This window comes from Fundulus heteroclitus, unplaced genomic scaffold (genome assembly GCF_011125445.2).
Source record: "Fundulus heteroclitus isolate FHET01 unplaced genomic scaffold, MU-UCD_Fhet_4.1 scaffold_279, whole genome shotgun sequence".
In the NCBI taxonomy this organism is placed as follows: Eukaryota; Metazoa; Chordata; class Actinopteri; order Cyprinodontiformes; family Fundulidae; genus Fundulus; species Fundulus heteroclitus.
This window is the reverse complement of record NW_023396688.1, coordinates 83,968-111,773: the sequence shown is the minus strand read 5'-3', so window position 1 is coordinate 111,773 and position 27,806 is coordinate 83,968. Positions and strand designations below refer to the sequence as shown.

Genomic DNA, 27,806 nt, shown 5'->3' with positions numbered 1-27,806 from the left:
GATCAATCGCTTGCTCTAGCATAAAAGCCGTGCCTCTAACAGCCGACTCAAATATATTAAATTTCATCTCCCCTCTTTTGAATATCGGCGCATTGTCATTAACATCGGTGACTTCCACAGTGATGCTGTAAAATTCCATAGGATTTTCTAAAATGACCTGGAAATGCAGCGCGCACGGCGTCGTCTCTGCACAAATAGCCTCTCTGTCGATCCTGTCTTTAACGAGGAGAACTCCCTTTTCCTCATCCAGCTCGATGTACTGAGCGCTGTCTCCCGTATAAATGCGGGCTTTTCCCGATTTCAGTCGGTTCGCATCCAAACTCAGATCTTGTGCAATATCTCCCACGAAAGATCCTCGGGGCATTTCCTCTGGAACAGAGTAGCTGACCTGTCCTCTCACCAACGTGAAACACAGGAGCGTGATCAAAAGCGGGCCTGTTAGTCCCATTGTTCTGGCCGTCGTGATCCTATAAATCCAGTCCTGACAAATGTCCGTTCGAAAAATATATTTCCATTAAGATGTAATCAGTTATGCGGAATCGGGTCTAATGTAGTCATGAACTGCAAATTCAAAGGCAGAATCGTCCGTCAAAACGAGTGCAATTTAAAAATGACCAGCTGCGTCTGTATGCTGAGCTGTTTGTTCTCTTTCTCTCCTCCTCGCTCCGAGATGAGACGGGAGCTACTGCACTTTGCATCTCCTTGAAACAGAGACTAGCCTACAGCGGCCCTAGGAGTTCATCAAGCGGAACTGCACACTTAAAAAAAAAAAAAAAAAAAAAAAAGGCGGAGTTCTTGATTTTAAAATCACTCCATTTTAGAAATATCAATTCAAATAGACAAATGCAAATATATTACCTTTCAGAAGTCAAGAGAGTTCTGAACAGGAAAGGTCAAAGATTGGAAATGAAATATAAATGGAATAATGATTTGCTATTTTAGTAAAACTAAACTGAACATAAAAAACAAAAGATGGAAGCACAATTTTGAATGAGCATTTATGATATTGGTTTTATATCGCTGTACTCGACACCTAAACAGAAAATAAATTAAATATTCTTCAATAAAACTTACAAAAACAGCTAAATATGAGGTTCAATGTTAATTAAATTATTTTAAATCTGATAGATTCTTACAATTATTAAAACAATAGAAATCTCCCCTGGGACCATGTAACTAATGTATCATGCAACAAACACAAATTCATAATTTTCTAAATATAATGTTCCAAAACCAGTTCAGACGTAGCTTGATACATTCTTAAAGATACAATATCAATCGGAGGCTGTAAATGTAAATATTGTAATTCGCTATATGGTCAAATTTGCTGATTAATTGTGATTAAAAACATACATTAGGCGAACAGCAAAATATAGACATCACTGAACTAAGGACCTAAAGCAGTTCAGGGGCTATCCATGGTGCTGAAGATCTTTTAAAATCAATGTGTGCTGGTTTTTAGAGGTAGCTTTAAGACACTGGACCAAATACGCTTGCCATAGTTTAAAGTTATTTTTGCACAATAAAAAAGCATCACACCCTATCAACATATTCTACAAAGAATGCAGCTGCGACCAGAGTTTATATGCTAATAAATGTACTGGAAGTCTCTCTACACGGAAGAAATAACAAAAACGAATCAGCAAACAATACAAGAAAAGGCTGTAGAAGAGCATTTGCTTCTCTCACATGACAACTAATTGTACAATTAAAATATCCAGATATTTTCTCATTAAATAATCAATGCTTAATAACTAACCTCTAGAGGCGAGTCAGGTTCATCCAGGATGCTCTTCTCACTCTGTATCCGCTGCATGGTCCCTGTAGAACTGGGGTCCATTATCAACACGTTCTGACCACCAGCTCCTCCAAACTTATTGTCACTCTTTCTGGAGTCAGTGGTCCTGCACACCTCGTAGTTGTACACGTGTGGCAGAGTCCCTGTTCCCAAAGTGTCTGAGTAACGTGGAGGATAATATGGAATCACAGGGAGGTTGGAGTGATACAGGATGCGAGACTGTCTCCATCTGTAGATCTTGACTGATATGATAACCACTAAACACGTGATGAAGAGAAAGGAGACCACAGCCAGAGCCAAGACCAAGTAAAAAGTCAGGTTGTCATTGTACTCCTTATCGTGAGGATAGTCAGTGAACTCGGACAGCACTTCAGGGAAGCTGTCCGCCACCGCCACGTTAACAATGACTGTAGCTGAACGAGAGGGCTGCCCGTTGTCCTCCACTATCACAGTCAGTCTCTGTTTCACAGCATCTTTATCAGTCACCTGACGGATTGTTCTTATTTCTCCATTCTGTGAGCCCACTTCAAACAGCGCCCTGTCTGTGGCTTTCTGCAGTTTATAGGAGAGCCAGGCGTTCTGTCCAGAGTCCACATCAACAGCCACCACTTTAGTCACCAGGTAGCCCACATCTGCTGAACGAGGCACCATTTCAGCTACCACAGAGCCACCAGTCTGGACCGGGTACAGAACCTGAGGAGGGTTATCGTTCTGGTCCTGGATCAGCATTTTCACAGTCACGTTGCTCCTGAGTGGAGGAGAGCCTCCATCCTGCGCTTTGATGCGGAACTGGAAATCTTTGATCTGCTCGTAGTCAAAAGAGCGCACTGCATGGATGACTCCACTATCAGCACTAACGGACACATATGAGGAGACTGGTACTCCGTTAACAGAGGAGTCCTCCAGTATGTAAGAAACACGGGCATTCTGGTTCCAGTCAGCATCTGTGGCTTTCACTGTGAATATAGAGAGACCTGGTGCGTTGTTTTCTACAATGTAGGCCTCATAGGAGCTCCTCTCAAAGACAGGAGCGTTGTCATTCACATCAGAGATCTGCAAGGTGAGAGTGACGCTGCTGGAGAGGGAGGGGACTCCTTCATCAGAGCAGGTCACTGTGATGTTATAATGAGACATGTCTTCTCTGTCCAATTCACTGTCTGTCACTAACGTAAAGAAATGTTTTGATGTTGAAGTGATTTTAAAATAATTATGCTGATCTAAAGTGCAGTGAACTTTTCCATTTTCATTAGAATCTGGATCCTGAACATTTATCATTGACAAAACCGTGCCAACTTTAACATCTTCCGATATGATAGATGATACTGACATAATATTAATTGTCGGTGGGTTATCATTTATGTCAAGAACATCTATTATAACTTTACAAACATCCGTGTTTCCACCTACATCTGATGCAAGAATATCCATCTCATAACGAGGAAATTTTTCATAATCAAGCTGCCCCAATAATCTGAATTCCCCACTGTCTCTGTCTATTTCAAATAAATCCATTGCTCCTTTGGGGATGTTAGTAATTGAATACTGTACATGCCCATGTGGACCTTCATCTGCATCAGACGCACTAATGGTGGCTAGAATGGTCCCTCTCATCGCAATTTCATTAACATCCATCTTATACTCTGTTTGAGAACAAACTGGTGCATTATCATTTGCATCCAGTACAGTCACGACGATTTGAATTGTTCCAGAACGCTGCGGATTACCCCCATCCATAGCAGTCAACACTAAAAATACCCTGTCCTGTTTCTCTCTGTCTAGGGGTTTCTTTAAAACCATTTCCACGTTTGATCGGCTTCCTATCGTATAAGGATTTAAATCAAAGTTGCCATTCACACTCAGTGAGTAGCTCTGGAGACCATTTAAACCTACATCTTCATCAACAGCTTTTTCTAAAACATATTTCGACCCAACTTGAGCTGTTTCACTTATATCAAATTTTATTTCAGGCTTTTTAAAACTCGGAGCATTATCATTAATATCGGTAATCTCAACAGTAATGCTGTAAAACTGCATGGGGTTCTCTAAAATTATTTGAAAATCAAGAGCGCAGGGCGTCGTCTGCCCGCAGAGCGCCTCTCTGTCTATCCGCTCTTTGATAACAAGGACTCCCCTTTCTTTATTCAGCTCGACGTACTCCGTGCCATATGTACGAGCTTTTCCTGATTTCAGCCTTTGCACGTCTAAATCCAAATCCGGTGCTATGTTACCGACCAAAGAACCAATCGTCATTTCTTCAGGTACGGAGTAAGTGACGTGGCCCAAAACCGAGCAAACACTGAGAACAAAAAGACAAATCAGCAGCTGTACTCGCCGTGCCATTGTTCTGTCGGATATTTCCCCGTTCACACAACAAGAGATGGAAAATCCGTTAAGGCTCAAGTAAAAAATAAAAACTATACTGAAGAGGACACATGGACAAAAAATAAAATATTTATCCCCGCTGTATCTTCCCGTTTCGTCAGATGTCTGCTCCAAACTGAGCCTGGTTCGGATTCGTCCTCCTTATGTGTAACAGCGATGAACTGGTGGTATGATTTTTTTTTTTTTTATCTGACTGGTCAACAGCGTCCCTGTGAGTTAAAACCGCTTAACTGCACACAATACTGTTATATTTACATCAACATGAGCCATATGAGAACATGCTTTAAAATATAAAAGCAAACGAAAACTACAAATACGCATGCTGGAGGTCAAATATTTTTCAAACTTATTTTTTTATAAGAAATTACAGATATATTAAATACAGCCACTCACATCTTATTTAGCAGGACAACGCACACACACACACACATATATATATATATATATATATATATATATATATATATATATATATATATATATATATATATATAAACAGGACAGAACAGGGCAGTGCACAGCCCACAAAAAAATGCCGTGATGTTGGCGGACCCTGCTACTTAAAATGAACGCCAAAATGCCGACAATTAAGTGCATGCGTATCATTAAAAGAAACATACGAATTTTCACTGTCAGAACATAACAGTTTAAACTATTTGTAGGCAGTGCTTTAAGTAGGCTTTGTAAAGTTTGCCCCTCAGCGGGCCTTTTTTTTAAGCGTGCCATGCAGGGCTTTTAGCCGCATCACCTCCACCGCCGACCTATCCACCGTTTACAGCTTGTAGCCTTTTTGTTGATTTAAAAAATCGCCTCATAGAAACACGTTGCCTTGGCGCACAACGCTTGCCGTACATTTAAGTGTATGTAGGCGCTTTGCACGAGAGAGGAAAAGTGGAGGAAAATGATCGCGGCTGTGACGTTTACCTGGCTCCAATAGGGCTCAAATATGGCCTGAACTGGAGCAGAGCTCAATGATTACTCTGAACTACACATGAGAACGGATGTCGGACTCAGCTGGCATCAGCGAATCCAGCAGGGATCCTGCTGCTGCACAGACGCCTCGGTAAGACCAGGGGCGGTGCTAGGCATTTGTGGCCCGTGAGCACAAATGCTGTGCGGTGCCACCCATGTGGAAATTAATAATAATACATGATTTGCCAGCGTGTTTCTCTTTATTTTCAAAATAACTTCTCAATATTAATGTTTTGAAAACAGTTGCAACAAATTAGAGGACAAATTTAAATCCTGGATAAAACATTAAACTGATTTTGTATCAACAACGTTGCATACACTTCCACACAACATAAATGTATTTTACCTACCAAGGAGGAAAATTAACAAACAACAGATTTTAGGTTGGAATAAAATGAAAAAAAAGTACAATATTTAAATGCAACAATGGGTAGTGTAAAACAGAACTTGGACTCAAAAAATGCACTTGTAATACAACTTTTTTGTCCTCTTTTCACAAGTTGTATTTTTTTGATGAATACCCTTAAAAACACCATAAATGTCAACTTTCCAGAGGAAACTGAACAATGTAATCATGACAAGTTTTGTTTTCCTGAGGCAGATTCATTAAGACCAAAGATCAAAAGTCTGCAGAACTTCTGATAATTATTTTAGATTAACAGACTTTAACACTGCTGTTCAGAGTAAATCATTTTGAATTAGGGCAGATGTAACAGGCTGAACATGGGATCAATAGTTATGTCTTTGTTAATTTTGCATTTATCCTCTTTTTTTGTTTTTTATTTGTTTAAAGACGTTTAGTGTTGCCTTAGTGAGAAACTGCAAGTGAAATGATACTTTGCTACTTTTTTGTCTACAAAAGTAAAAAAAAAAAAAAAAAAAAAAAGTTCTTTTTGCAGGGTTTCTTCAACATTCCCTTGCCAAACTTTTTTTTCCATTCATCAACTCATGAATTTGTTAGAGTATCACCTTTAGTGTAGGTACCTTTTCACTACTCAATTACATATTGGGCTCATGGAGGAGAGACTGTAGAGATGTCCATCTTTTTCTTGAGCAAATATTTTTATATAGCTAATATATAATAACATGCTTCAGGCATTTGCTTTTAAATATGTCGTTATTATGATTACTATAACTATGAATGTACTCAGGCTGGACGCCCCACCTACGCGTGGAAAAAAATGGGAGTACCAGCCCTGTTTTCTTCCCTCACTTAAAGAAAGCATTGCTTGTAGCAAAAGTTGTTGAACAATAATCCAACACACACACACACACACACACACACACACACACACACACACACACACACACACACACACACACACACCTAAAAAAAATAATGGGAACACTTAAACAACGCAATGTAACTCCAAGTCAGTCACACTTCTGTGAGATCAAAATGTCCACTTGAGAAGCAACACTGATTGACAATCAGTTTCACCTGCTGTTGTGTAACTAGAATAGACAACAGGTGGAAACTAGAGGCAATTATCAAGACCCCCACAACACAATAAAGGAGTGGTTGTGCTGGTGGTGACCACAGACTACTTCTGAGTTTCTGTCTGATGTTTTGGTCACTTTTAAATGCTGGCAGTGCTTTCACTCTGGTGGTAGCATAAGACAGAGTCTACAACCCACACAAGTGGTTCAGGTAGTGCAGCTCATCCAGCATGGCACATCAATGCAAGCTGTGCCAAGAAGGCTTACTGTGTCTGTCAGCATAGTGTCCATAGCATGGAGGCACTAACAGGAGACAGACAAGTACATCAGGAGACCAGGAGGAGGCCGTATGAGGACAACAACCCTGCAGCACTGCCAGAGCCCTGCAAGATGACCTCCAGCAGGCCACAAATGTGATCATCCCCCACCTCATCAGGAGCATGCCCAGGTGTTGTAGGGAGGTCATACATGCACACGGAGGCCACACATGCTATTCAGGCTCAACAGACTTGTTTTAAGGACATTGCATAAAAGTTGCATCTGCCTGTAGTGTGTTTTTCCACTTTCATTTTGATTGTGACTCCAAATACAGTCCTCCATGGGTTAATAAATTTGATTTCCATTGATAAGTTTTGTGAGATTTCTTTTGCCAGCACATTAAGCTATGTAAAGAACAAAGTATTTAATGTTTCATTCATAGATTAAAAAAAAAAAATCACATTGCTTTTTGTATACAGAAAACTTTAGGGAGTTATACAACCAACCTCAAGGGGAGAGTCAGGTTGATCCAGGATGCTCTTCTCACTCTGTATCCGCTGCATGGTTCCTGTAGAACTGGGGTCCATTATCAACACGTTCTGACCGCCAGCTCCTCCAAACTTATTGTCACTCTTTCTGGAGTCAGTGGTCCTGCACACCTCGTAGTTGTACACGTGTGGCAGAGTCCCTGTTCCCAAAGTGTCTGAGTAACGTGGAGGATAATATGGAATCACAGGGAGGTTGGAGTGATACAGGATGCGAGACTGTCTCCATCTGTAGATCTTGACTGATATAATAACCACTAAACACGTGATGAAGAGGAAGGAGACCACAGCCAGAGCCAAAACCAAGTAAAAAGTCAGGTTGTCATTGTACTCCTTATCGTGAGGAAAGTCAGTGAACTCGGACAGCACTTCAGGGAAGCTGTCCGCCACCGCCACGTTAACAATGACTGTAGCTGAACGAGAGGGCTGCCCGTTGTCCTCCACTATCACAGTCAGTCTCTGTTTCACAGCATCTTTATCAGTCACCTGACGGATTGTTCTTATTTCTCCATTCTGTGAGCCCACTTCAAACAGCGCCCTGTCTGTGGCTTTCTGCAGTTTATAGGAGAGCCAGGCGTTCTGTCCAGAGTCCACATCTACAGCCACCACTTTAGTCACCAGGTAGCCCACATCTGCTGAACGAGGCACCATTTCAGCCACCACAGAGCCACCAGTCTGGACCGGGTACAGAACCTGAGGAGGGTTATCGTTCTGGTCCTGGATCAGCATTTTCACAGTCACGTTGCTGCTGAGTGGAGGAGAGCCTCCATCCTGTGCTTTCACTGTAAACACGAGCTGTGTTATCTGTTCATAATCAAATGAGCGTGCTGCATGTATAACTCCGCTTTCTGAATTTATTGACAAATACGTTGAAACTGGACTACCATTGACATCAGTGTCCTCAAGAAAGTATGAGATTTTTGCGTTTTGATTCCAGTCAGCGTCCTGTGCACTCAAACTGAATACTGACCCCCCTGGAGTGTTGTTTTCAATAATTGTTGTGGAGTAATTTGGGTGTTCAAAGATCGGAGGATTATCGTTTACATCAGAAAGTTTCAGATGCAAACATGCAAAAGAAGAAAGTGGCGGAGATCCAGAATCCGTTGCAGTAATTGTTATATTATACTCAGGAGTCGTTTCACGATCAAGAGCCACATCTGAGAGCAAATTGTAATAATCCGTGAGGGAGGACTGGATTTTAAAGGGAAGGTTAGAATCAACTGAGCATTTTATCTGCCCGTTTCTTTCAGAATCAGCATCTTTTACATTAAAAACAGCTAGAGTCGTACCTGGAGGGACGTCCTCTGAAACTGTGTTAGAGAAAGACATTATAGTAATAACTGGTGCATTATCATTAGTGTCCAAAACCTCAATTACAACTTTTGATGCGTCAGTGAGACCTCCCTGATCTTTTGCAATTACTCTTATTTCATATTTCTTGTCTTTTTCATAATCAATACTATCAACAACAGTAATTCTCCCAGACAAGCTGTCAATCTCAAAAGCATAATTTCCTTTTATATTAGAAAATGAATATGTAACCAAGCCATCAGAACTTCTGTCTGCATCTGAAGCATTTACCGTTGTTATATATGTGCCAATGGGGGCATTTTCCATCACAATAGCTTTGTAAATTGACTGATTAAATTTAGGTGGATTATCGTTATTATCAAGAACATTAATCTCAATATTTACTGTTCCAGAGCGCTGGGGAGTTCCTCCATCTACAGCTATGAGCTTTAAAGAGACGTGTGGGCTCAGCTCTCGGTCTAGTGGCTTCTGTAAAATCATAACAGCAAATCTTACTCCGTCTGCGTTAGAGTGCTGCTTCAAAACAAAATGTTCGTTCGGCGAAAGGACATAATTTTGCAAGCTATAAATACCCGCATCAGGGTCATACGCGCTTTCTAAATCAAAGTGGGATCCTATGGTTGCAGATTCGCTGATTTCTAAATTGATCACTTTATTTTTGAAGGTTGGCGCATGATCATTTACGTCCAATATCTCCACGGTGACTCTGTGCAGTTCGATCGGATTTTCTAAAATAATTTCAAAGCTGAAACTGCAAGGCGTTACCTCGCCGCAGAGCTGCTCTCTGTCAATTCTCTCTTTCACAACCAAAATCCCTTTGTCTGCCTTCAGCTCGGTGTACTGATTGCTCTCTCCACTCACAATACGGGCCCGCCCAGAACGCAGCCGAGACAAATCCAACCCAAGATCTTGTGCAACATTACCGATAAGGGCACCTTTCTTTGTTTCCTCTGGAATTGAGTAACGGATTTGTCCGTCGATGGAGGAAGCCATCAAGAAAACAATAAAGAGTTTCCATCCTGGCGTCCTGAGCAGCAGTAGCCATTTTCCACGTCGATGCTGGCGGTTCTCCATCCGTAAGGAGCAAAATGCAAAATCTAGATCCACTTAGTTCGTCAGGTATGAAGGAGCTGAGAAAAAAAATCCCCGAGCTCTATGGCTTCTACGTCGGATAAATCCGCTCAGTTCTGGTCAAATGTATTGCGCAGTCTAACCCTATTCTCAATGAGCGCCTGAGAATATGAGATCGCTCTTTTTCTATGCCTTCTTTCTCTCTCCTCTTCATCATTTGCAGAACCACTTTAAAATGTTTTGCTGACCAACAGCGTCCCCTAGAGTCTGAACAGCTTAAATGAAAAATAAATGAAAAAATATATTTAACATTTGAACTCCTAAAAGGCACATAAGTTTTGCAGTTGAATCATATCAGTAAAATATCTTCACAGAAACCACAAACCTCACTCTCTGCCAAATCGAAAACTATTCATAGAAAATATATAGTGCTTCAATGAGTAATATCTGATGGACAACTTCCTGTCAGATGACAGTGAATTATTTTGTGGAAAGAAAATTATCTAATCAAAGCAAACATCCTTATATCAGACACAACTAAGTGTAAGATATGTGTTTATTAATAAATAAAAAAAAACAAGATAATATGCTGAGGAGGAAGATTGAGAAGCTTCCTTATTAGTTTTAAAATAATGTATAATATTGCAAAGCACAGGAATGTAATACACCCAAATTTGTTTCTGTTAAACATCCACACTAAAAACTGTCGTTGTGATAGACAGAAAGAGAGATATATTCCATGTTATGTACTCAAAGCTCATTATCTGTGACTTTTCTGTTGTTTATCAATAAATATTCTTTACCTGTCCACATCTGACTAGTTCAGTCTAAAGTAAGATGTCCTAAATCGGTTTATCTTTATATGAAACAGTACCTAGACCAAAGTGGATGGACAATATACATATGATCAATGCTGTTATTATGATGAAGAATTTAGCAGTCAAATGTTAATTATTTTCTGTAATTAAATATTTGTATTCATTTCAATGTTAAATGTGGTATTATATTCTTTAATCACTGAGTGTTTGGATCATATTGGAATGATTGGATGGATGGATGGATGGATGGATGGATGGATGGATGGATGGATGGATGAATGGATGGATGATTTGTAACATTACACCAGGTTACTCTCTGAGAATATAGGTAAGTTTGCCTTTCTAAGTTGTATATGTGGAGAAAGAAAGATTGCCATCAAAGCCAACAGGAATCACTGTCCATGGTTCTGAAGGTGAAGGCAAAACAAGTAGCTCCTTTCACCAATCAGACTATAGCCATACATACAAAGAACACAAAAGGAAAAAATAACCAACCTCAATAGGAGAGTCAGGTTCATCCAGGATGCTCTTCTCACTCTGTATCCGCTGCATGGTTCCTGTAGAACTGGGGTCCATTATCAACACGTTCTGACCGCCAGCTCCTCCAAACTTATTGTCACTCTTTCTGGAGTCAGTGGTCCTGCACACCTCATAGTTGTACACGTGTGGCAGAGTCCCTGTTCCCAAAGTGTCTGAGTAACGTGGAGGATAATATGGAATCACAGGCAGGTTGGAGTGATACAGGATGCGAGACTGTCTCCATCTGTAGATCTTGACTGATATAATAACCACTAGACACGTGATGAAGAGGAAGGAGACCACAGCCAGAGCCAAGACCAGGTAAAAAGTCAGGTTGTCATTGTACTCCTTATCATGAGGAAAGTCAGTGAACTCGGACAGCACTTCAGGGAAGCTGTCCGCCACCGCCACGTTAACAATGACTGTAGCTGAGCGAGAGGGCTGCCCGTTGTCCTCCACTATCACAGTCAGTCTCTGTTTCACAGCATCTTTATCAGTCACCTGACGGATTGTTCTTATTTCTCCATTCTGTGAGCCCACTTCAAACAGCGCCCTGTCTGTGGCTTTCTGCAGTTTATAGGAGAGCCAGGCATTCTGTCCAGAGTCCACATCTACAGCCACCACTTTAGTCACCAGATAGCCCACATCTGCTGAACGAGGCACCATTTCAGCTACCACAGAGCCACCAGTCTGGACCGGGTACAGAACCTGAGGAGGGTTATCGTTCTGGTCGAGAATATTTAATTTAACTGTTGTATTGCTGCTTAAAGGTGGCGACCCCCCATCCTGTCCTCTGAGTTTAATGTTTATCTTTTTAATTTGCTCATAGTCAAATGATCGAACTGCTTGTATGACACCAGTTTCTGTGTTCACTGATATGAAATCTGATATGGGGCTGCCATTAAACTCAGTATCAATAAGCAGGTAAGAGACTCGGGCGTTCTGTCCTGAATCGGCATCATGTGCTTTAATAGAAAACACAGACAAACCAGGGGAGTTATTCTCCATTATATTAGCTTCATAAACATCCCTTTCAAAGACGGGGGCATTATCATTTACATCTGATACCCTAAGAGTTATTGTCTTGCTCGTAGAAAGCGGTGGAGTTCCTTCATCCACAGCTGTAAAAGTGATGTTATATTCAGATTTGCGCTCTCTGTCTAGAACTCCGTTTGTGACAAGAGTGAAATAATTCTTCAGCGATGATTGGATTGCAAATGGGATATTGGCATCAACAGAGCAGTCCACCTTACCATTTTTGCCTGAATCTAAATCCTTAACATTTATGATAGCAACAGTGGTTCCACTGGGGGAATCCTCAGGGATCGTATTAGAAAACGAGGTAAGTGTTATTAAAGGTGCATTGTCATTCACATCAATTACCTCAATTATTAGATTAGTGGATGTGCTTTGTCCGCCTTGATCCTTCGCTTGAACCCCAATTTCATACAATTTGATAAGTTCATAGTCAAGCTTACCATTAACTATTAAATCACCGCTGTTTTCATCCAGATGAAAAAGCCCAGCAATGCTGTTGGACATGTGATTAAAATGATACGTGATTTGTCCATTCTTTCCTTCATCTGCATCCGTTGCGCTCAAGCTCACCACTAATGATCCTTCTGGAATATTTTCTTTGACTGATGCTTTAAAATTTGGTTGCGTAAAAACGGGGGCATTGTCATTTGTGTCTAGAACAGTAACATGTATTTTTAGACTCCCTGATCGCTGTGGTTCACCCCCATCAACAGCAGAGAGTGTTAGAAGCAGATGTCCTTCCTTTTCTCGGTCTAAAGCATCAGAAAGATACAACTGAGCATATTTATGCCCATTCGGACTAGAGAGGACTTTAATATTAAAATTAGTTATCGGGTGCAATGCATAGCCATGTAAAGCATTGATGCCGACATCTAGATCTGTGGCGCTGACTTGCAATATTTCTGTTCCTGGAAGAGCCGATTCTGAGACTTCTACATGCATCTCCTTCTCATGAAATGTGGGCGCATTGTCATTAATATCTAGTACTTCAACTACAACGCTGTGCAACTGCATTGGATTTGTCAGAATGATTTCAAAATTCAGGCTACAGGGCGATGTCTGCCCACAGAGCTGCTCTCTGTCTATCCTGTTTCCCACGACCAGATTCCCTTTGTCTACATCCAGCTTAATGTGCTCGCTTCCATCACCGCTAACAATTCTGGCACCACCTGATTTCAATCTCTTAGCGTCAACACCCAAATCCTCAGCTATATTTCCCACATATGAGCCTTTTCTCATTTCCTCTGGGACAGAGTAGCGGATCTGGCAAACCGAGGACTCAATAAAAAAAACAAGGAGGAAGGCCTGCACTTGCCGTTTAACCGCATAATCCGTGCTGGTAAAGCGCATTTTCCTGAAAGAATACGTCCAAATGCAAACAAATCTCCGTCCAAAATATCAACGATCGTCCAATATAGCCTCCGATTTGTGTTTCCTGTAGGATCCAACCGGGTTACACCAAATAAATGAGTCCAGAAATCACTGATAGAAATGAAGACCGAACACCCTGCCCTACGCGGCACACTGAGCCAGGCAATGGAGGTGCAGCTGCTTTTAAAAAGCTTTATATTTGTTATACAGGCTAACAGCGGCCCCTAGAGTCTAAAATTAAAATAGTGTATCAATAAAATAAAAAAAATATCAGTGAATCAGTACTGCATTATTTATCCAAACTTTGCAAGCCTATATATCCTATACTATAACAGGATTTTATCATCATAATGTAATGCATCTGCACTGTTTTTGATCCTGCCTGTATGTCAGCTCTGTTCTTGGCTTCACTCTTCCCCTCAACGCTGCATGCAAAATATCACTTTTCGCTCTAGGTGCTGCTGAAACGTTGAGCAGCAACACCTGCTGCTGCTAATTATAGGGATATGGTTACACCTGTGATCCTCCCTATATATTCTCGACTCTAGCTTGGTTTTGCCTTCTTAAACCTGTTATATCATAGAAATATAGGACAAATATATTATAAGATTTACGTTTTTTGTTTTATATATAAAGCATACATCACATTGGATATTATTCATGATACATACTCTGATATGGTAGGTGGCGGTATGCACCTACAAGTCATGGTTGCAATCTGCCATTAAATAAGAAGAAGCTGTTGCTTACTGATCCTTGAAAGCCATTTGTGTGAGTAGACTGTCCAGTTTTTTTTTTTTTTTTTTGGTTCCCTTCTTGTGTCTGACTAGTTTGCTCTGTGGAGTTTTGCCTTTCCCCTGTTGGACTCTCCTGTTGACCTGATTCTGGATGCCGAACCTCCTGATTTCTTCAGCCCTGGTTACGAGCTGCTTAAAGCAGAACCCTACTTTTCTACAGAAACTTTAAAGAAGTGGAACCCTCAGATCCACGGATCGGATCCAGAGCATTCTCCTGGCTTCTGAGAAGGTTAGTGCCTTTTATGTAGTGTTCACCACCTTCCATTGCTTTGGTTTCAGCCACTAACCTTACTCCATTATTGTTTTTTTTACAGTGGTTCCTGGGTATGGCCCATTCTGTTTCTTGCCGTTCAACACCACTTAAATTAATAAAACCTATAAACCTACTCCTGTGTCCTGGCTGAATTATCAGGTCCACCACTTAGTGCATTACAAATGTAACATGTATTGCAGCAGGTGTTTACTATCAAGGATAGGTTGGAGTGGCAGAACTCAGGTATTGCTCAAGAACATCCCTTGTTTAACTCATGCATCTTTCCCTTGACTTTGATCACTTTCTCAGTCCTTGCTGCTGAAAACTTCCCTACAGCATAATGCTGCTACCACTACGTTTCACTGTGGATGGTGTTCCTGGGATGATGTGTTAAGTTTGCACCAGACATAGCCTTTCATCCACTTGCATTTTGGCAAACTAAAAACGTGTCCTTATTTTTAAAACGGTGATGGCTGTTTTTTCTGCCTCCTCTTCCATAAAGTTCAGCTCTATGTACGAGTTATTGTGGTCCTATGGACAGATACTTCAGGCTCTGCCGTCAAGTTCTGCATATCCTTCAGGGTTAACCCCCCCCCCCCCCCCAAAAAAAAAAAAGAGGGGTGGGGTGGAATCCTTTAACTACTCACTGTAGCTGCTGTACAGCATACTGTTAATGGCGACTTAAATGTTTGAAAGACATATTACCTGTCTAGCAAAGTTCTACCAAATTATTCCTCATGCCTTTTATGAATTGAATAAATGGAACATAAATGCAGTAAATGCCCCTAAAGCTGAACTGCTGAAACTCCAGTCTTCATCACAGAGGTACAGACTGGCCACACATCCACAAAGACTGCTTTTGCAATTTTAGTACAATTGGTGCATTGAAATCTCATCTTTCAAGATGCACACAACAGTTTCAAGACACAAAAACATCACTAGTATCGTCACCTTAGACTCAGACTGTGTGGTACTAATTATTTGCATGTAGCTTTAAAACAATCTGAACAGCTTCACATGTCGTATATCAAGAAAGCAGAAACAATGAATAAACTGAGAGGTTTTTTTTTTTTTTTTTTCGCGATTGGTTGAGGTGGTTAACTTTTGTCTTATGACACAGATCTGCCTCAAAAAGATGGCAGTGAGGCTGGTTTCTCCTTGGCCAGTTGCCCTACATTGAGTCTACAGGGAAAGTTAGAACCAATTGTGCAGCGAACAAGGATTCACAAACACTAGAGCACCATCTAGCATCCCTTTTTCTTCAGTTCCACATTTCTTTAGATGGTTTTCAGCATATTAACTTTTGGTTGGTGTTGTTCACTTATGATGTATGGTAATAAAAGGAATCTGAGTATGTGAAGTTATGAAAAAAAAAAAACACTCAGTATTGCAAGTGCAGTTTGAGTTGTCATTGGAACATATTTATGAACCTCAAAAGTAAAAGTTGTGCACAAAACCTCTGGATCTTTCAAATGATTACCAAGCTCAGGGTCCACCGAGCAGTGATGTTGTATGTGGGCCATTTGCTGGGCCTTCACCAGTCTCATTACTTTGTTGAGCAGTTATGCATCCAATCGGTTTTGTATACACTTTAATTTGAACCATCTTTAGGTCAGGTAAATGTCGCAAATCTTGTCATAGTGTAGTAGACAGACCATCATAAAAATCTTATTCAAAGAACAATTAAGGAACATAAATTCCCCAAATAAACATTTTAGATATAGATGCTGCTTTAGTGGTAATTTGCTGGTATTCACTGATCAAATAAGGTTGCTTTATTTTAGGTGCACAACTTTAAACACGACTTTGTTTGATACATTTTTGTAATGATGAATTAAATACTATCCATAGAAAAGTTAAAATTACATAATATATATGTGTTGGGAATTCACTGATGCTACATTTTGAAATTTGAGCAAAGTTAATTCAGATGACATCACAAAATTTCATGCTTCTAAGTTGTTTGGATTTAAAAATCTAAGTATTACAACTTTCAGTGGCGTGGAGAAAGTCAGAATTAAACATTGTAATGTTGTAACTCATAGTTTAGTTAATATCATTTAGGATCTATTATTGTTAGAACATATGATTTAAAGTGTCTAAAACCTATGCTTGAGTAAGATAATTCTAAGATTCATAGTTTGTCCAAAATCAAATATTAAGTCAAGCTACTTTGATATGAAATAGAAAAAGAAAATTGGGTTCATAGAGCCTAAAATTGTCTTTCAAACATTTAGTTGAGTTATAATGTATAAATGAAAGTTGGGCAAACTGAAATGCAAAAGTAAAATGGTTAAGTTGAAATCCTAAACTTAATACTTATATGAAATTTGTTGCATTAATTTCTGAGTTTTTTTTTTGTTTTTTTTTTTTTTACGGTGTAATACATTTTCTTATAAGCAAGAGATGCAGACACAAAATCAGTATTCAATACATGTTTTCCAAGGTTTGTATTCTTGAAGCAATGGCAGTTTGGAAATATATCATAAAATAAATTAAGTGGTTAAGACAGTACCATTCAATATTGTTACATTATTAGACAATGTATAGGAAGTAGAATAAATATTAACACCACCTATTATTAAACCAACATTAATAATTTCTTATTTACAATAATTATATTCACTGGATGAACATGAAATATACTTTAAAAAATAGATATGAACAAAAAAAGGCTCAAAAGCAGCAGTGAATCATTGGTTCAGGTTAACTAACCTCTAGAGGAGAGTCAGGTTCATCCAGGATGCTCTTCTCACTCTGTATCCGCTGCATGGTTCCTGTAGAACTGGGGTCCATTATCAACACGTTCTGACCACCAGCTCCTCCAAACTTATTGTCACTCTTTCTGGAGTCAGTGGTCCTGCACACCTCGTAGTTGTACACGTGTGGCAGAGTCCCTGTTCCCAAAGTGTCTGAGTAACGTGGAGGATAATATGGAATCACAGGGAGGTTGGAGTGATACAGGATGCGAGACTGTCTCCATCTGTAGATCTTGACTGATATAATAACCACTAAACACGTGATGAAGAGGAAGGAGACCACAGCCAGAGCCAAGACCAAGTAAAAAGTCAGGTTGTCATTGTACTCCTTATCGTGAGGAAAGTCAGTGAACTCGGAGAGCACTTCAGGGAAGCTGTCCGCCACCGCCACGTTAACAATGACTGTAGCTGAACGAGAGGGCTGCCCGTTGTCCTCCACTATCACAGTCAGTCTCTGTTTCACAGCATCTTTATCAGTCACCTGACGGATTGTTCTTATTTCTCCATTCTGTGAGCCCACTTCAAACAGCGCCCTGTCTGTGGCTTTCTGCAGTTTATAGGAGAGCCAGGCGTTCTGTCCAGAGTCCACATCTACAGCCACCACTTTAGTCACCAGGTAGCCCACATCTGCTGAACGAGGCACCATTTCAGCTACCAAAGAGCCACCAGTCTGGACCGGGTACAGAACCTGAGGAGGGTTATCGTTCTGGTCCTGAACTATAATTTTTACTGTAGCAACTGAACTCAGAGGAGGTGATCCAGCATCGCGAGCAGTTATGTTAAAGTCAAACCACTTGATCTGCTCATAATCCAAAGATTTCAGAGCATGTATGACACCACTATCTGAATTCACCGATAGTAACGACATAATAGCTACCCCATTGATCTGTTTGTCCTCTAAAAAATAAGACAGCCGGGCATTTTGACCCCAATCTGCATCAGTGGCACTGACTGCAAACACAGAAAATCCAGGGGAATTGTTTTCTGGTATGCTCACTGTGTATTCTGATCGACCAAATTGAGGTGGGTTATCATTCACGTCAGAAATTTTTACATTTATATTTTTGCTATTTGAAAGAGGCGGGGAACCTTGGTCAGACACGGTTATAGTGATATTATACTCAGGGAAAGTCTCTCTGTCTAAGATGTTTTCGGTCACTATAGTGTAATATCCAGTTAAAGAGGACTCGATTTTAAAAGGTACATCAGAGTTGATGGAGCACCTGACAAGACCGTTTCTTTCAGAGTCTTCATCATCCACGTTAACAACTGCTATGGTCGTGCCTGGGGGGGAGTCCTCCGAAATCAAATTTGAAAATGACATGAGCTGTATTGTAGGTGCATTGTCATTTTCATCAATTACTTGAATAATAACTTTGCACGTATCTGAATATCCACCGTGGTCACTTGCCTGGACGTTTAGCTGATATGTTTTAGACTTTTCAAAGTCCACCTTTCCTGCAACCTTAATTTCACCTGTTTTAATATTTACATCAAAGAGCTGCTTCGCCTCCTTTCCTACATGAGGGATGGAGAACGTCACCTCGCCATAAAGTCCTTTGTCTAGGTCGTCTGCGCCGACTGTTGTGACCACTGTTCCTTCAGGAGAGTTCTCCCTCACCTCAGCTTTATACACCGACTGACTGCACACCGGCGCATTGTCATTAGCGTCCAGCACATTAATGTGGATGCGCACTGTGCCTGATCTGCGTGGCTCGCCACCGTCAGAGGCAATAAGCACAAGGGTGTGCGTCTCTTCCTTCTCTCGATCCAGCGTGTTTTGTAAAACTATTTCAATGAACGTGCCTCCATCTGGCTGGTTTTGAACTTCCAATTTAAAATGATCTAAAGGTTTCAAAAGGTATTTCTGAATGTCATTTATTCCCACATCAGGGTCCTCTGCGCTCACTAGAGAGAAACGAGTCCCGGGTGCAACACTTTCAACAATTTTTAGGTTTATTTCATCTTTCTGAAAGGATGGGCTGTTATCATTAACATCTATCACCTCCACTGTAACCCGGTAAAGCTGAATGGGATTTTCTAAAATTACCTCGAAGCTGAAGCTACAGGGCGTCGTCTTTCCGCACAGTTCTTCTCGGTCGATTCGCTCTTTAATAACAAGGATGCCTTTGTCTCGGTTTAAATCCACATACTGCTTGCTATCTTTTGTGATAATACGAGCATTGCCTGACAAAAGCCTCTGCAAATCCAACCCTAAATCCCTCGCAATGTTTCCGACAAAAGACCCCTCTGATTGTTCCTCCGGTATGGAATACCGAGCCTGGGCCGCTACCGAGCCCATCTTTAAAAGACAAAGAATGACAACCAGCGCTTGCTGGCGGCCCACGGCAGCGCGCATCCACAAAGAAAGCATCACGAATCCAAATGCGCACAAGCACCAATCCTTTCAGCGTTCAACCTTGTGAAGTTAATCCAAAATGTCAAAACAGCCGATGTTTTCAGGGAGAAATATCCAGTAGAGATCCGACGATAAAAATCTGACTTGTCCGTGTGACGCCTCTCAAAGCAGTGAAACAGAGTCGGAACAGGAGGTGGACTGCTGCAATCTTTATTCAGACATTTATTCATTGGTGTATCAACAGCGGCACTCAGAGTCCACTCAGGGTAATATTTTAAAGTGAATAGTAATATCTAGTTTTATTAAATTTTTTTTTTTTTTACCGTATTTAGAAATTAAGGGGGTTTTCTGACTACACTAGGGAGATTAAATTTAGATAGTTAGAGCACAATAAATTGGCCGCATGTTGTCAAAGAAAAAAAAAAAACAATAATTTAGAAGGGATAACAATTGACATTAATTATGTTTTTTTACCGTTGAAACCAAATATATTGCTGCAGGGTTTTAAACATCAACGATCATCTTACCCAGGTGAAAAAAGAAGTGCTCTTTAAGGCATTGGAAGTGTACTTCAAATTCATATAGTATGCTTATTGTACATTTATAATTCTAACATATTTACAATAAGTGTATTAAAATATATTATCTTGCACTTTGACGTACCTTTAAAATGATATTTCAAATTACTTAAACTTTTGATAAATATGCTCAAATTTAAGCAGAGTTTTTGCAACATTTTAGTATATTAGTTTTACATATTTTATACACTCTTTGCTAACACTAATTTATGTTGACTTTGTGGAAGTACGTCGTTAAAAAAAATTACACTTTAGGTGGGTTAAAAATAGATTTATCACAATTACGCTGTGTTGTGGAGTGCAATAAATTTTACATATGTAAACGTGTGGGAATATGTAATTCCGACACGTTTCAAAAGTGCTTTACAGAAATGTCTTTAATTGTGTTAATTTTAAAAGGTGTGGCTACCTCAAAATCCGCAACCAATCAGAATCCAGCTTTTTATACCGTTCGCCCACTGCCTTCAGTTTGACCAATCAGAATCAAATGACAGCAAGACGAGAAAATCCCCTTCAACGAGGAGTCGCCGAGAGACGGATGCAGTCTTGCTGTGGTTTGGCCAGAAATTATGGGGTTTCCGACGTTTGCTCTGTTTTACTTTCCGGACTCTGACTTGGCTGAGGTGGACATATTAGAAAATCATAACAGAGAGAGGAATATCAGGCCAAGTTCCTCGACCAACTTAAAGGGGAAGTGAACTAGGCTGAGGTGTTCCCCCCGAGAGAAGAAGCACGAGCGGACTGGTAAAATACTCCCTCTTAGTTGTTAAGTTAAGTTTATAATTGTTAATTAGAAAACGCAATTAGATACCCGCTGAGCTCAGCAGGCTTTGACAATATCTGCTTTAGTGGCTAACGTTAGCATCGGCTTACATTAGCTAATGTTAGCTAAAACGTGGGCTCTTCATGTGCTGATGTTTACTAGCCTCAAAGGATATCAACAAAGTAAGGCATAATAAAATAAACATCTGAAAATGCACAAAGCGTTGCTTTCAAAGGCACAAATATGCTGTTTAATTATAATTGTTAACAAGTAAATCATTGAACTTCACAGATAAAAACGTGGCTTGGCTCTGCCTGGTGAACATAACTTACATGTTCAAAAAGCGAATTAATTAACTTTTGAAGAAAACCATGAATACATTAACGTTGTACCTTTTTTTTTTTTTTTTTTTTTCTAAAAGATGGCAAGCCACTTAGTTAGCGTTTGTTGATTGGTCCTTCAGCCCAGTTTGAAAGCCTTCCTTATTTTTATTGTATTGAATTTCAAATATGCACAAAGACTTGATTGTCAAGAGAGACAAATTTAATAGAGGAAAGAACATATGGGGGACTGGACCTCAGAGACAAACTGAAACTGCTCCGGCTATAAAGCTATGATTTGTTTATCTTACAGAATTAGGAGTATCAACAGCACAAAAATGTTTGTGCTTTATATATGTTCTTGTCTGTCAAATATTAGGTAACTAGTTTTGTGTCTTTTTTTTTTTTTTTTTAGATCACATGTGCATCCCAAAGGACAGCTGCTATGGGAGAAAATCCTAACGTCATAACGCTGTGGTTTTGATATCATCACTGTCTGAGGTATCCATGCACGGCTCATAACGTAAGTACATGCTTTGTATTAAGTTTGTGAAATGTAGCCTATACCCCTTGTCTTAGCCGGCCACAGCGTTTGGATAGAAGTTTTAAATTGATATGCTGCAATACTTATTTACACTGAATTATTTGTAATCAGAATTTTACCCCGCCCTGGTCTGGAAGCTGTTATTTTTATTTTACCTGTGTACAATTTTCTGTTATTCCTATCTCGATTAGTCAATCATACAATCCAACCAATAAAAACAGCACAAAAAGCAATATGCTAGCCAACTAGTGAGAGGGCTGGAGGGTGGGCCACACCCCGACCCATGGATATTCAGACTTATTTCTAAATACATGAAGTGGCAAGTGAGCAAACGAGAGCGAGCAGGAAGCAGTGCCATTAATTTCTGTTGGAAACATCAACACTAGAGTAAACATTCATGCTGGAAGGTTTAGTTACGTGAGCTAGGGGGCACAAGGAACAGACCCAAAACAGTCAGCCAAATGAAAGAAACTTGGGTTACCTGCAGGCAGAAGGAAAACCTGCTTTGTTCTGATCCTTGTGCTAGCTGTTACCTCTCCTAGTATTAATGTTGACTTCAGTCAGTTTTCAGCCTGACATCAGTGCTTATGTTAATCAAAACATCTATTGATAATTATTATTGACTTTTGAGTTAATTAAATGGACACAGCACTACATTGTGTTGCCAGATCTGACTGTTTCCAGCCCAAACACAATGTAAAACCCGCCCAACTAAAAAAAAAAAAATGTCAGCACAAAGCTCCCCAGAAACTGTGCAATCAGGCAATGAAATAATCTGCGCACACAAACTTTCTGCCAGTGGCTCGAAGCGGGGGCATAGTTAGCATGTTTGTTAAGATAGTCGGTACCTAGAGCCGTTTTCTCTCCAGCAGGCATCCACCACACCTGTCAGCGTGCAAAGAGGCTACGACGGCCCGCGTCCTCGCCTGTTTGGAGCAGTTCAGTGCATCCGCTCTAAATCAGATATAAAACAGTTGGATATGGGAAGACTTCTTCCCGCCGAGCAAATATCTGGGTGACCGCGGTATTAAAAACAATAGTTTTGCGGGCCTGGACTTAAGTCAGCAAGTATGAGGGAGGGAGCCTTTAGTTAGGGGCACTTGTTCGTTCAACGAAGTGATCAGCTCTTTGCTAGCGTTCATATTGTCATTTGCCGTGGCGTGCGCTGAATGCCCTGCCGTTCTGTTCGTTTGGTAGATTCGGTTTAACTGTTTACTGTAAATTATGCGCTTCTGTCTGCATTTTCCACATCACAGAATTTATGAGCCCCAGCAACTACCTACTTTATTGATCCCTGACAGAACTCTGGCTGTAGGTGCATGAAGTCGACTGCTGATTCTGATCGCTGCATGTTTTGTTTTTGTTTATTTTTTTGGAGGGGGAATTTATCTTCCTGGGCGGGTCTCAATTTACTTGGGCGGGCCGCTCAAGTAGAGTCTATGTATGGGAACCACTGGAGTGTCACCTGTTAAATGGTTATTAAGTCATCAGTTTTCCAGAAAAACATCACAAAAACAGCCAGTGCTGCAGGGAGCTGGTACTACGTGCCCCAGTATGCATAATGGGCTACTTTATGCGATTTGTTTCCTGCGAAGGAGGCAGAGTATAGTTTGCATGGATTTTAGAGCTACAATAGCCACGTTAATTAAAAATAGACAAGTGAGTTGAAATTGTGAATTCCAATATGTTACATTAAGAAGAAATATGGATGAAGGATCATGTCGCATTTCAAACGTGTATTCTTCATTGTAGCCGAAGCCTGCAATTTGTTTTGGGAAGGCACCGATATACTGGAGGAATTGGTATGATAACAAAATGTGTACACTGGGTAATCTGTATAAGGATGGAGTATTGATGTCATGTAATGAGATATTACAATAATACTCGCTCAAAGGAAAATGACACTTTTGCAAATATCTTCAGATAAGGAACTGTGTGATGTAATTACCGCAACCTTTGGGGGCCAATCCTGTCCTGGATTATTTGAATTTACAATCGCATTATCATCGAGCCTCGACATTTTACAGGAGAATCAACTCTGCACTTAGTGATGACAGTAAAGCTTTGAACATTTTATGGGAAAAGGACATTTGAACTGTTATAAGGGATGAAGAACGGTCTAAAGTTATATCTGAAAATTGAAAATTTATAAGAGAATGTAGAGGTAAATTTATACAGTATAAGATACGAGTGGACTCCAGCAAAACTGCATAGATTGGGCGTTATGAGTAATTCATTATGTTGGAAGTGCCGTGAAGATGCTGTAACTCTCATACTGTAGTTTGTGGGAATGTCCAGTCGTTAAACCTTTTTGGCTACTGGTGGTGCAAATTCTAAGTGATTGTTTGGGAAAAACTTTACCTCTTTGTCCTAGACTGTTTATTGGGAGAAAGGGCAGAGATAGCTAACACTTCGAGTGGGAGATTCTCAGTTATCATGGTGGGGATCTCAGTGGCTGCCAGGGTTATCCTAACTCACTGGAAAACACAAACTGCTCCAAATATTTTCGAATGGGCCAATAAGATGACTAAAATGGCTAAGTATGAGTGCATGCTCAACAAGTTAAAAAACAGCTGTAGTTTCAGTATGGGATCATCTCTGGTCTTACAGCACGATAACTCACAGAATGGGAAATTATTCCAACAATATATTAGGTTTTTTTGACCCGCTTGGAGGTGGGGGTTTGAATTGTTCGGGTTTTGGGCCTCCGCATTTGACTGATAGTATTTTAATGTGAGAACCTTTGTGCCTAGGGGTCTACTATGCCTTAAACCGATGACATGTATTTCTTCATGTATATTTGTATTTTATGTTTTCACATGATAGCGCCAGTCCCAACTGCATTTTTATTGTTATTTTCATGAAAACACGAGGACGATGATATTGTGTTATGTCTTGTACCAACTAAAACACAAATAACTACTTGAATTATATGAATAAAATTGACAAGTGATTGATGTTCATGTGCTGTAAATCTAACCTTGTATTCAATGTAACATGTGTACAGGTTGTCCTGGAGAGTGACGGTGAACAAGAAGATGTAAATGAAGATGACCTTTGTCCCCCCCCACCCATGTTGATGTTGAGCTTGACCAAGATGTTGTCAATGCTTTGAAAGGTAGGGATTAAACTGTAGATTTGATTAAAAACGTTGTAAATAGTATAAGAATAAAGAGCATCAGCATCGGATATTCCTCTTTCCCTTCTTCCAATACTGTTACTGCTTGCTTGTATCATTACCTGGTTCAAAGGACCATTCATTAGTCAGTTTACAGCAAAGTGCCAAATGTTTGTGTGTTGCAAAGTGGTGGCAAACCTGTAGCTTAACAGACATGCTGCCGACAGACAGCTGCCGTGTAAGCAGTCCAAGTCCAAGGAAATAACATTGATGCTACTGCAAAATTGTGTTGGATTAGCATTAACGGAGTGTATAAACAGAGACCACCTGTACATGAGAAGACTAAAATACTGTTTTCACTGTCTGCTAAAAATATTTTTTGTAATCTATCTAGATAACGCTACATGGACAGCAAACAAACCAAATTCAAACCATTTTACAAATGGCCAACAGTGTGAATCTTGCAGACATGCCATTTTGTGTTTCAATAAACTACTTGGATAAGGGTTGATAATATAAAAGCATAATTTACCACCTAACAAGATTCTTTTTTTCCCTTCCACAGATGCTGCGACGCTTTGCAGTTACCAAACACAACAGTGTCTGACGTGCGAGCCCTCATTCACAGAAAATGCAACAACGAGGCCTGCTCAAAGAAGACAGACTCTTACCTTGAAGGATAAATTCTGAAATGTTTTAGTTTAAATGTTAGTTTCATTTATATTGTATGCTTAATGCAAGTTTTAAAGGAATGCACCTTGATAATTTCTGTTTGCGATTTTTGAAATGTACTCAGGATAAAAGTTTTCAAGTGTCCTGAATGTGTCTTAAAATAATTTTTTATTATGCATTTTTATGTAGCAGCGTATATTAATACCTGGCTCTTGCAGTATACTAACAGTACATTTCTTATAATCTGATCTGCTAAAAACATATTTGGGAAATACATTTATGTGATGCTTAAAATTAATTTAAACAGTTCTTCAAATATAGCACAAAGTACATTTTAAGTGAAATGCAAGTAAGAATATTTAAATTACAGTAAACATACTTTTAGTTGTTCCATTTTAACACAACAAAGTATATTAATATATAATGCTGCATATGAAAGTTGAGTACTTGAAGTTGCTTGAAGATAACACATTTAATATACATAGTATAGTATAATTAAAATGTGATAGGTACAATTAAGTACAACTTGAGCATACTTAATTTTCACCAAATAAATATATAAATAAATTAACAACAATAATAGGAAGGATGCCACCATTGAAAGAAGATGCATTTTTGAAATAATCGTTTCGGAATTCAGAAAAATGCGTAATGTTTTTTAATTTTTAATTAAAAAAAATTATCCATTCATTCGTCAATATATTCACCCATTCAACCATCCATTTTCAGTGAGATATCCTTCATCCTCTAATTTATATTATTTGATCAGGTTCAGGAAAAAGAAATGGTGTTGAAAAAATTAACACTCACCAAAGTCGACATCTGCGAGTTATATCCTGATAGTTGCTCTTCCACCTTTGTTGTATCTGCGCCAAGTCCATCAACACTGACTAAACTTTGATTATTCGGTTGCATGCCGCTCTTTCTGGAGTCAGTGGTCCTGCACACCTCGTAGTTGTACACGTGTGGCAGAGTCCCTGTTCCCAAAGTGTCTGAGTAACGTGGAGGATAATATGGAATCACAGGGAGGTTGGAGTGATACAGGATGCGAGACTGTCTCCATCTGTAGATCTTGACTGATATAATAACCACTAAACACGTGATGAAGAGGAAGGAGACCACAGCCAGAGCCAAGACCAAGTAAAAAGTCAAGTTGTCATTGTACTCCTTATCGTGAGGAAAGTCAGTGAACTCGGACAGCACTTCAGGGAAGCTGTCCGCCACCGCCACGTTAACAATGACTGTAGCTGAACGAGAGGGCTGCCCGTTGTCCTCCACTATCACAGTCAGTCTCTGTTTCACAGCATCTTTATCAGTCACCTGACGGATTGTTCTTATTTCTCCATTCTGTGAGCCCACTTCAAACAGCGCCCTGTCTGTGGCTTTCTGCAGTTTATAGGAGAGCCAGGCGTTCTGTCCAGAGTCCACATCTACAGCCACCACTTTAGTCACCAGGTAGCCCACATCTGCTGAACGAGGCACCATTTCAGCCACCACAGAGCCACCAGTCTGGACCGGGTACAGAACCTGAGGAGGGTTATCATTCTGGTCCTGGATCAGGATTTTCACAGTCACGTTGCTACTGAGTGGAGGAGAGCCTCCATCCTGTGCTTTGACAGCGAAAACTAATTCTTTAATTTGTTCATAATCAAATGAGCCTACCGCCTGTATGACTCCACTTTCTGCATTTACAGAAACATATTGAGATATACCGGATCCAGCAATGGTTATGTGATCCAGAGAATAGGATATGCGAGCGTTCTGTTTCTCATCAGGATCTTTAGCTGACAGTGTGAGAACTGAGACACCCGGAGCATTATTCTCTCTTATCACAGCGCTGTAAACACTTTGTGAAAAAACTGGAGCATTGTCATTCACATCAGACACCTTTAGATTAAAGCTTCTTTTAGCTGAAAGTGGAGGTATTCCACTGTCCGTGGCAAAAACTGTGATATTATATTCTGAAACACTTTCACGATCTAATACAGAATCTGTTATCAACGTATAGTAATTTCTTAAATTAGAACTGATCTTGAAAGGAGCACTCCCTTCAATTTTACAGCTCACCTGCCCATTATCGCCTGAATCCAGATCTTTTACATTGATTATAGCAATAGTTG

The 27,806-nt window shown here is 40.0% G+C and overlaps 4 protein-coding genes and 1 long non-coding RNA gene across 5 annotated transcripts; 1 reads left to right on the top strand and 4 right to left on the bottom strand.

The window, feature by feature from the left end:
* Window positions 1–1,683: 1,683 nt before the first annotated feature.
* LOC105932661 (protocadherin gamma-A9) lies at window positions 1,684–4,318 on the bottom strand. Its single transcript, XM_012871904.3, has one exon. The coding sequence runs from the start codon at window positions 4,136–4,138 to the stop codon at window positions 1,748–1,750; it is 2,391 nt and encodes a 796-aa protein (XP_012727358.2). The 5' UTR covers window positions 4,139–4,318; the 3' UTR covers window positions 1,684–1,747.
* A 3,002-nt stretch (window positions 4,319–7,320) lies between these two features.
* On the bottom strand, window positions 7,321–10,011 carry LOC110369104 (protocadherin gamma-A10). The gene has a single exon (XM_021321166.2). The coding sequence runs from the start codon at window positions 9,778–9,780 to the stop codon at window positions 7,336–7,338; it is 2,445 nt and encodes an 814-aa protein (XP_021176841.2). The 5' UTR covers window positions 9,781–10,011; the 3' UTR covers window positions 7,321–7,335.
* A 407-nt stretch (window positions 10,012–10,418) lies between these two features.
* Window positions 10,419–14,199, bottom strand: LOC118559353 (protocadherin gamma-A5-like). Its single transcript, XM_036130025.1, has one exon. The coding sequence runs from the start codon at window positions 13,500–13,502 to the stop codon at window positions 11,046–11,048; it is 2,457 nt and encodes an 818-aa protein (XP_035985918.1). The 5' UTR covers window positions 13,503–14,199; the 3' UTR covers window positions 10,419–11,045.
* Window positions 14,200–16,934: 2,735 nt separating this feature from the next.
* LOC110369110 (protocadherin beta-16) lies at window positions 16,935–19,957 on the bottom strand. The gene has a single exon (XM_021321189.2). The coding sequence runs from the start codon at window positions 19,704–19,706 to the stop codon at window positions 17,280–17,282; it is 2,427 nt and encodes an 808-aa protein (XP_021176864.2). The 5' UTR covers window positions 19,707–19,957; the 3' UTR covers window positions 16,935–17,279.
* Window positions 19,958–20,770: 813 nt separating this feature from the next.
* LOC118559356 lies at window positions 20,771–26,617 on the top strand. The gene is made up of 4 exons (XR_004928797.1): window positions 20,771–21,013; window positions 21,768–21,875; window positions 24,904–25,014; window positions 25,580–26,617. It is a non-coding gene; the product is annotated as an uncharacterized LOC118559356 (long non-coding RNA).
* Window positions 26,618–27,806: the final 1,189 nt, after the last annotated feature.

Bases quoted from the DNA above. Each gene is read 5' to 3' on its own strand.
- LOC105932661 (XM_012871904.3), bottom strand. From the start codon at position 4,138: ATGGCACGGCGAGTACAGCTGCTGATTTGTCTTTTTGTTCTCAGTGTT.
- LOC110369104 (XM_021321166.2), bottom strand. From the start codon at position 9,780: ATGGAGAACCGCCAGCATCGACGTGGAAAATGGCTACTGCTGCTCAGG.
- LOC118559353 (XM_036130025.1), bottom strand. From the start codon at position 13,502: ATGCGCTTTACCAGCACGGATTATGCGGTTAAACGGCAAGTGCAGGCC.
- LOC110369110 (XM_021321189.2), bottom strand. From the start codon at position 19,706: ATGCTTTCTTTGTGGATGCGCGCTGCCGTGGGCCGCCAGCAAGCGCTG.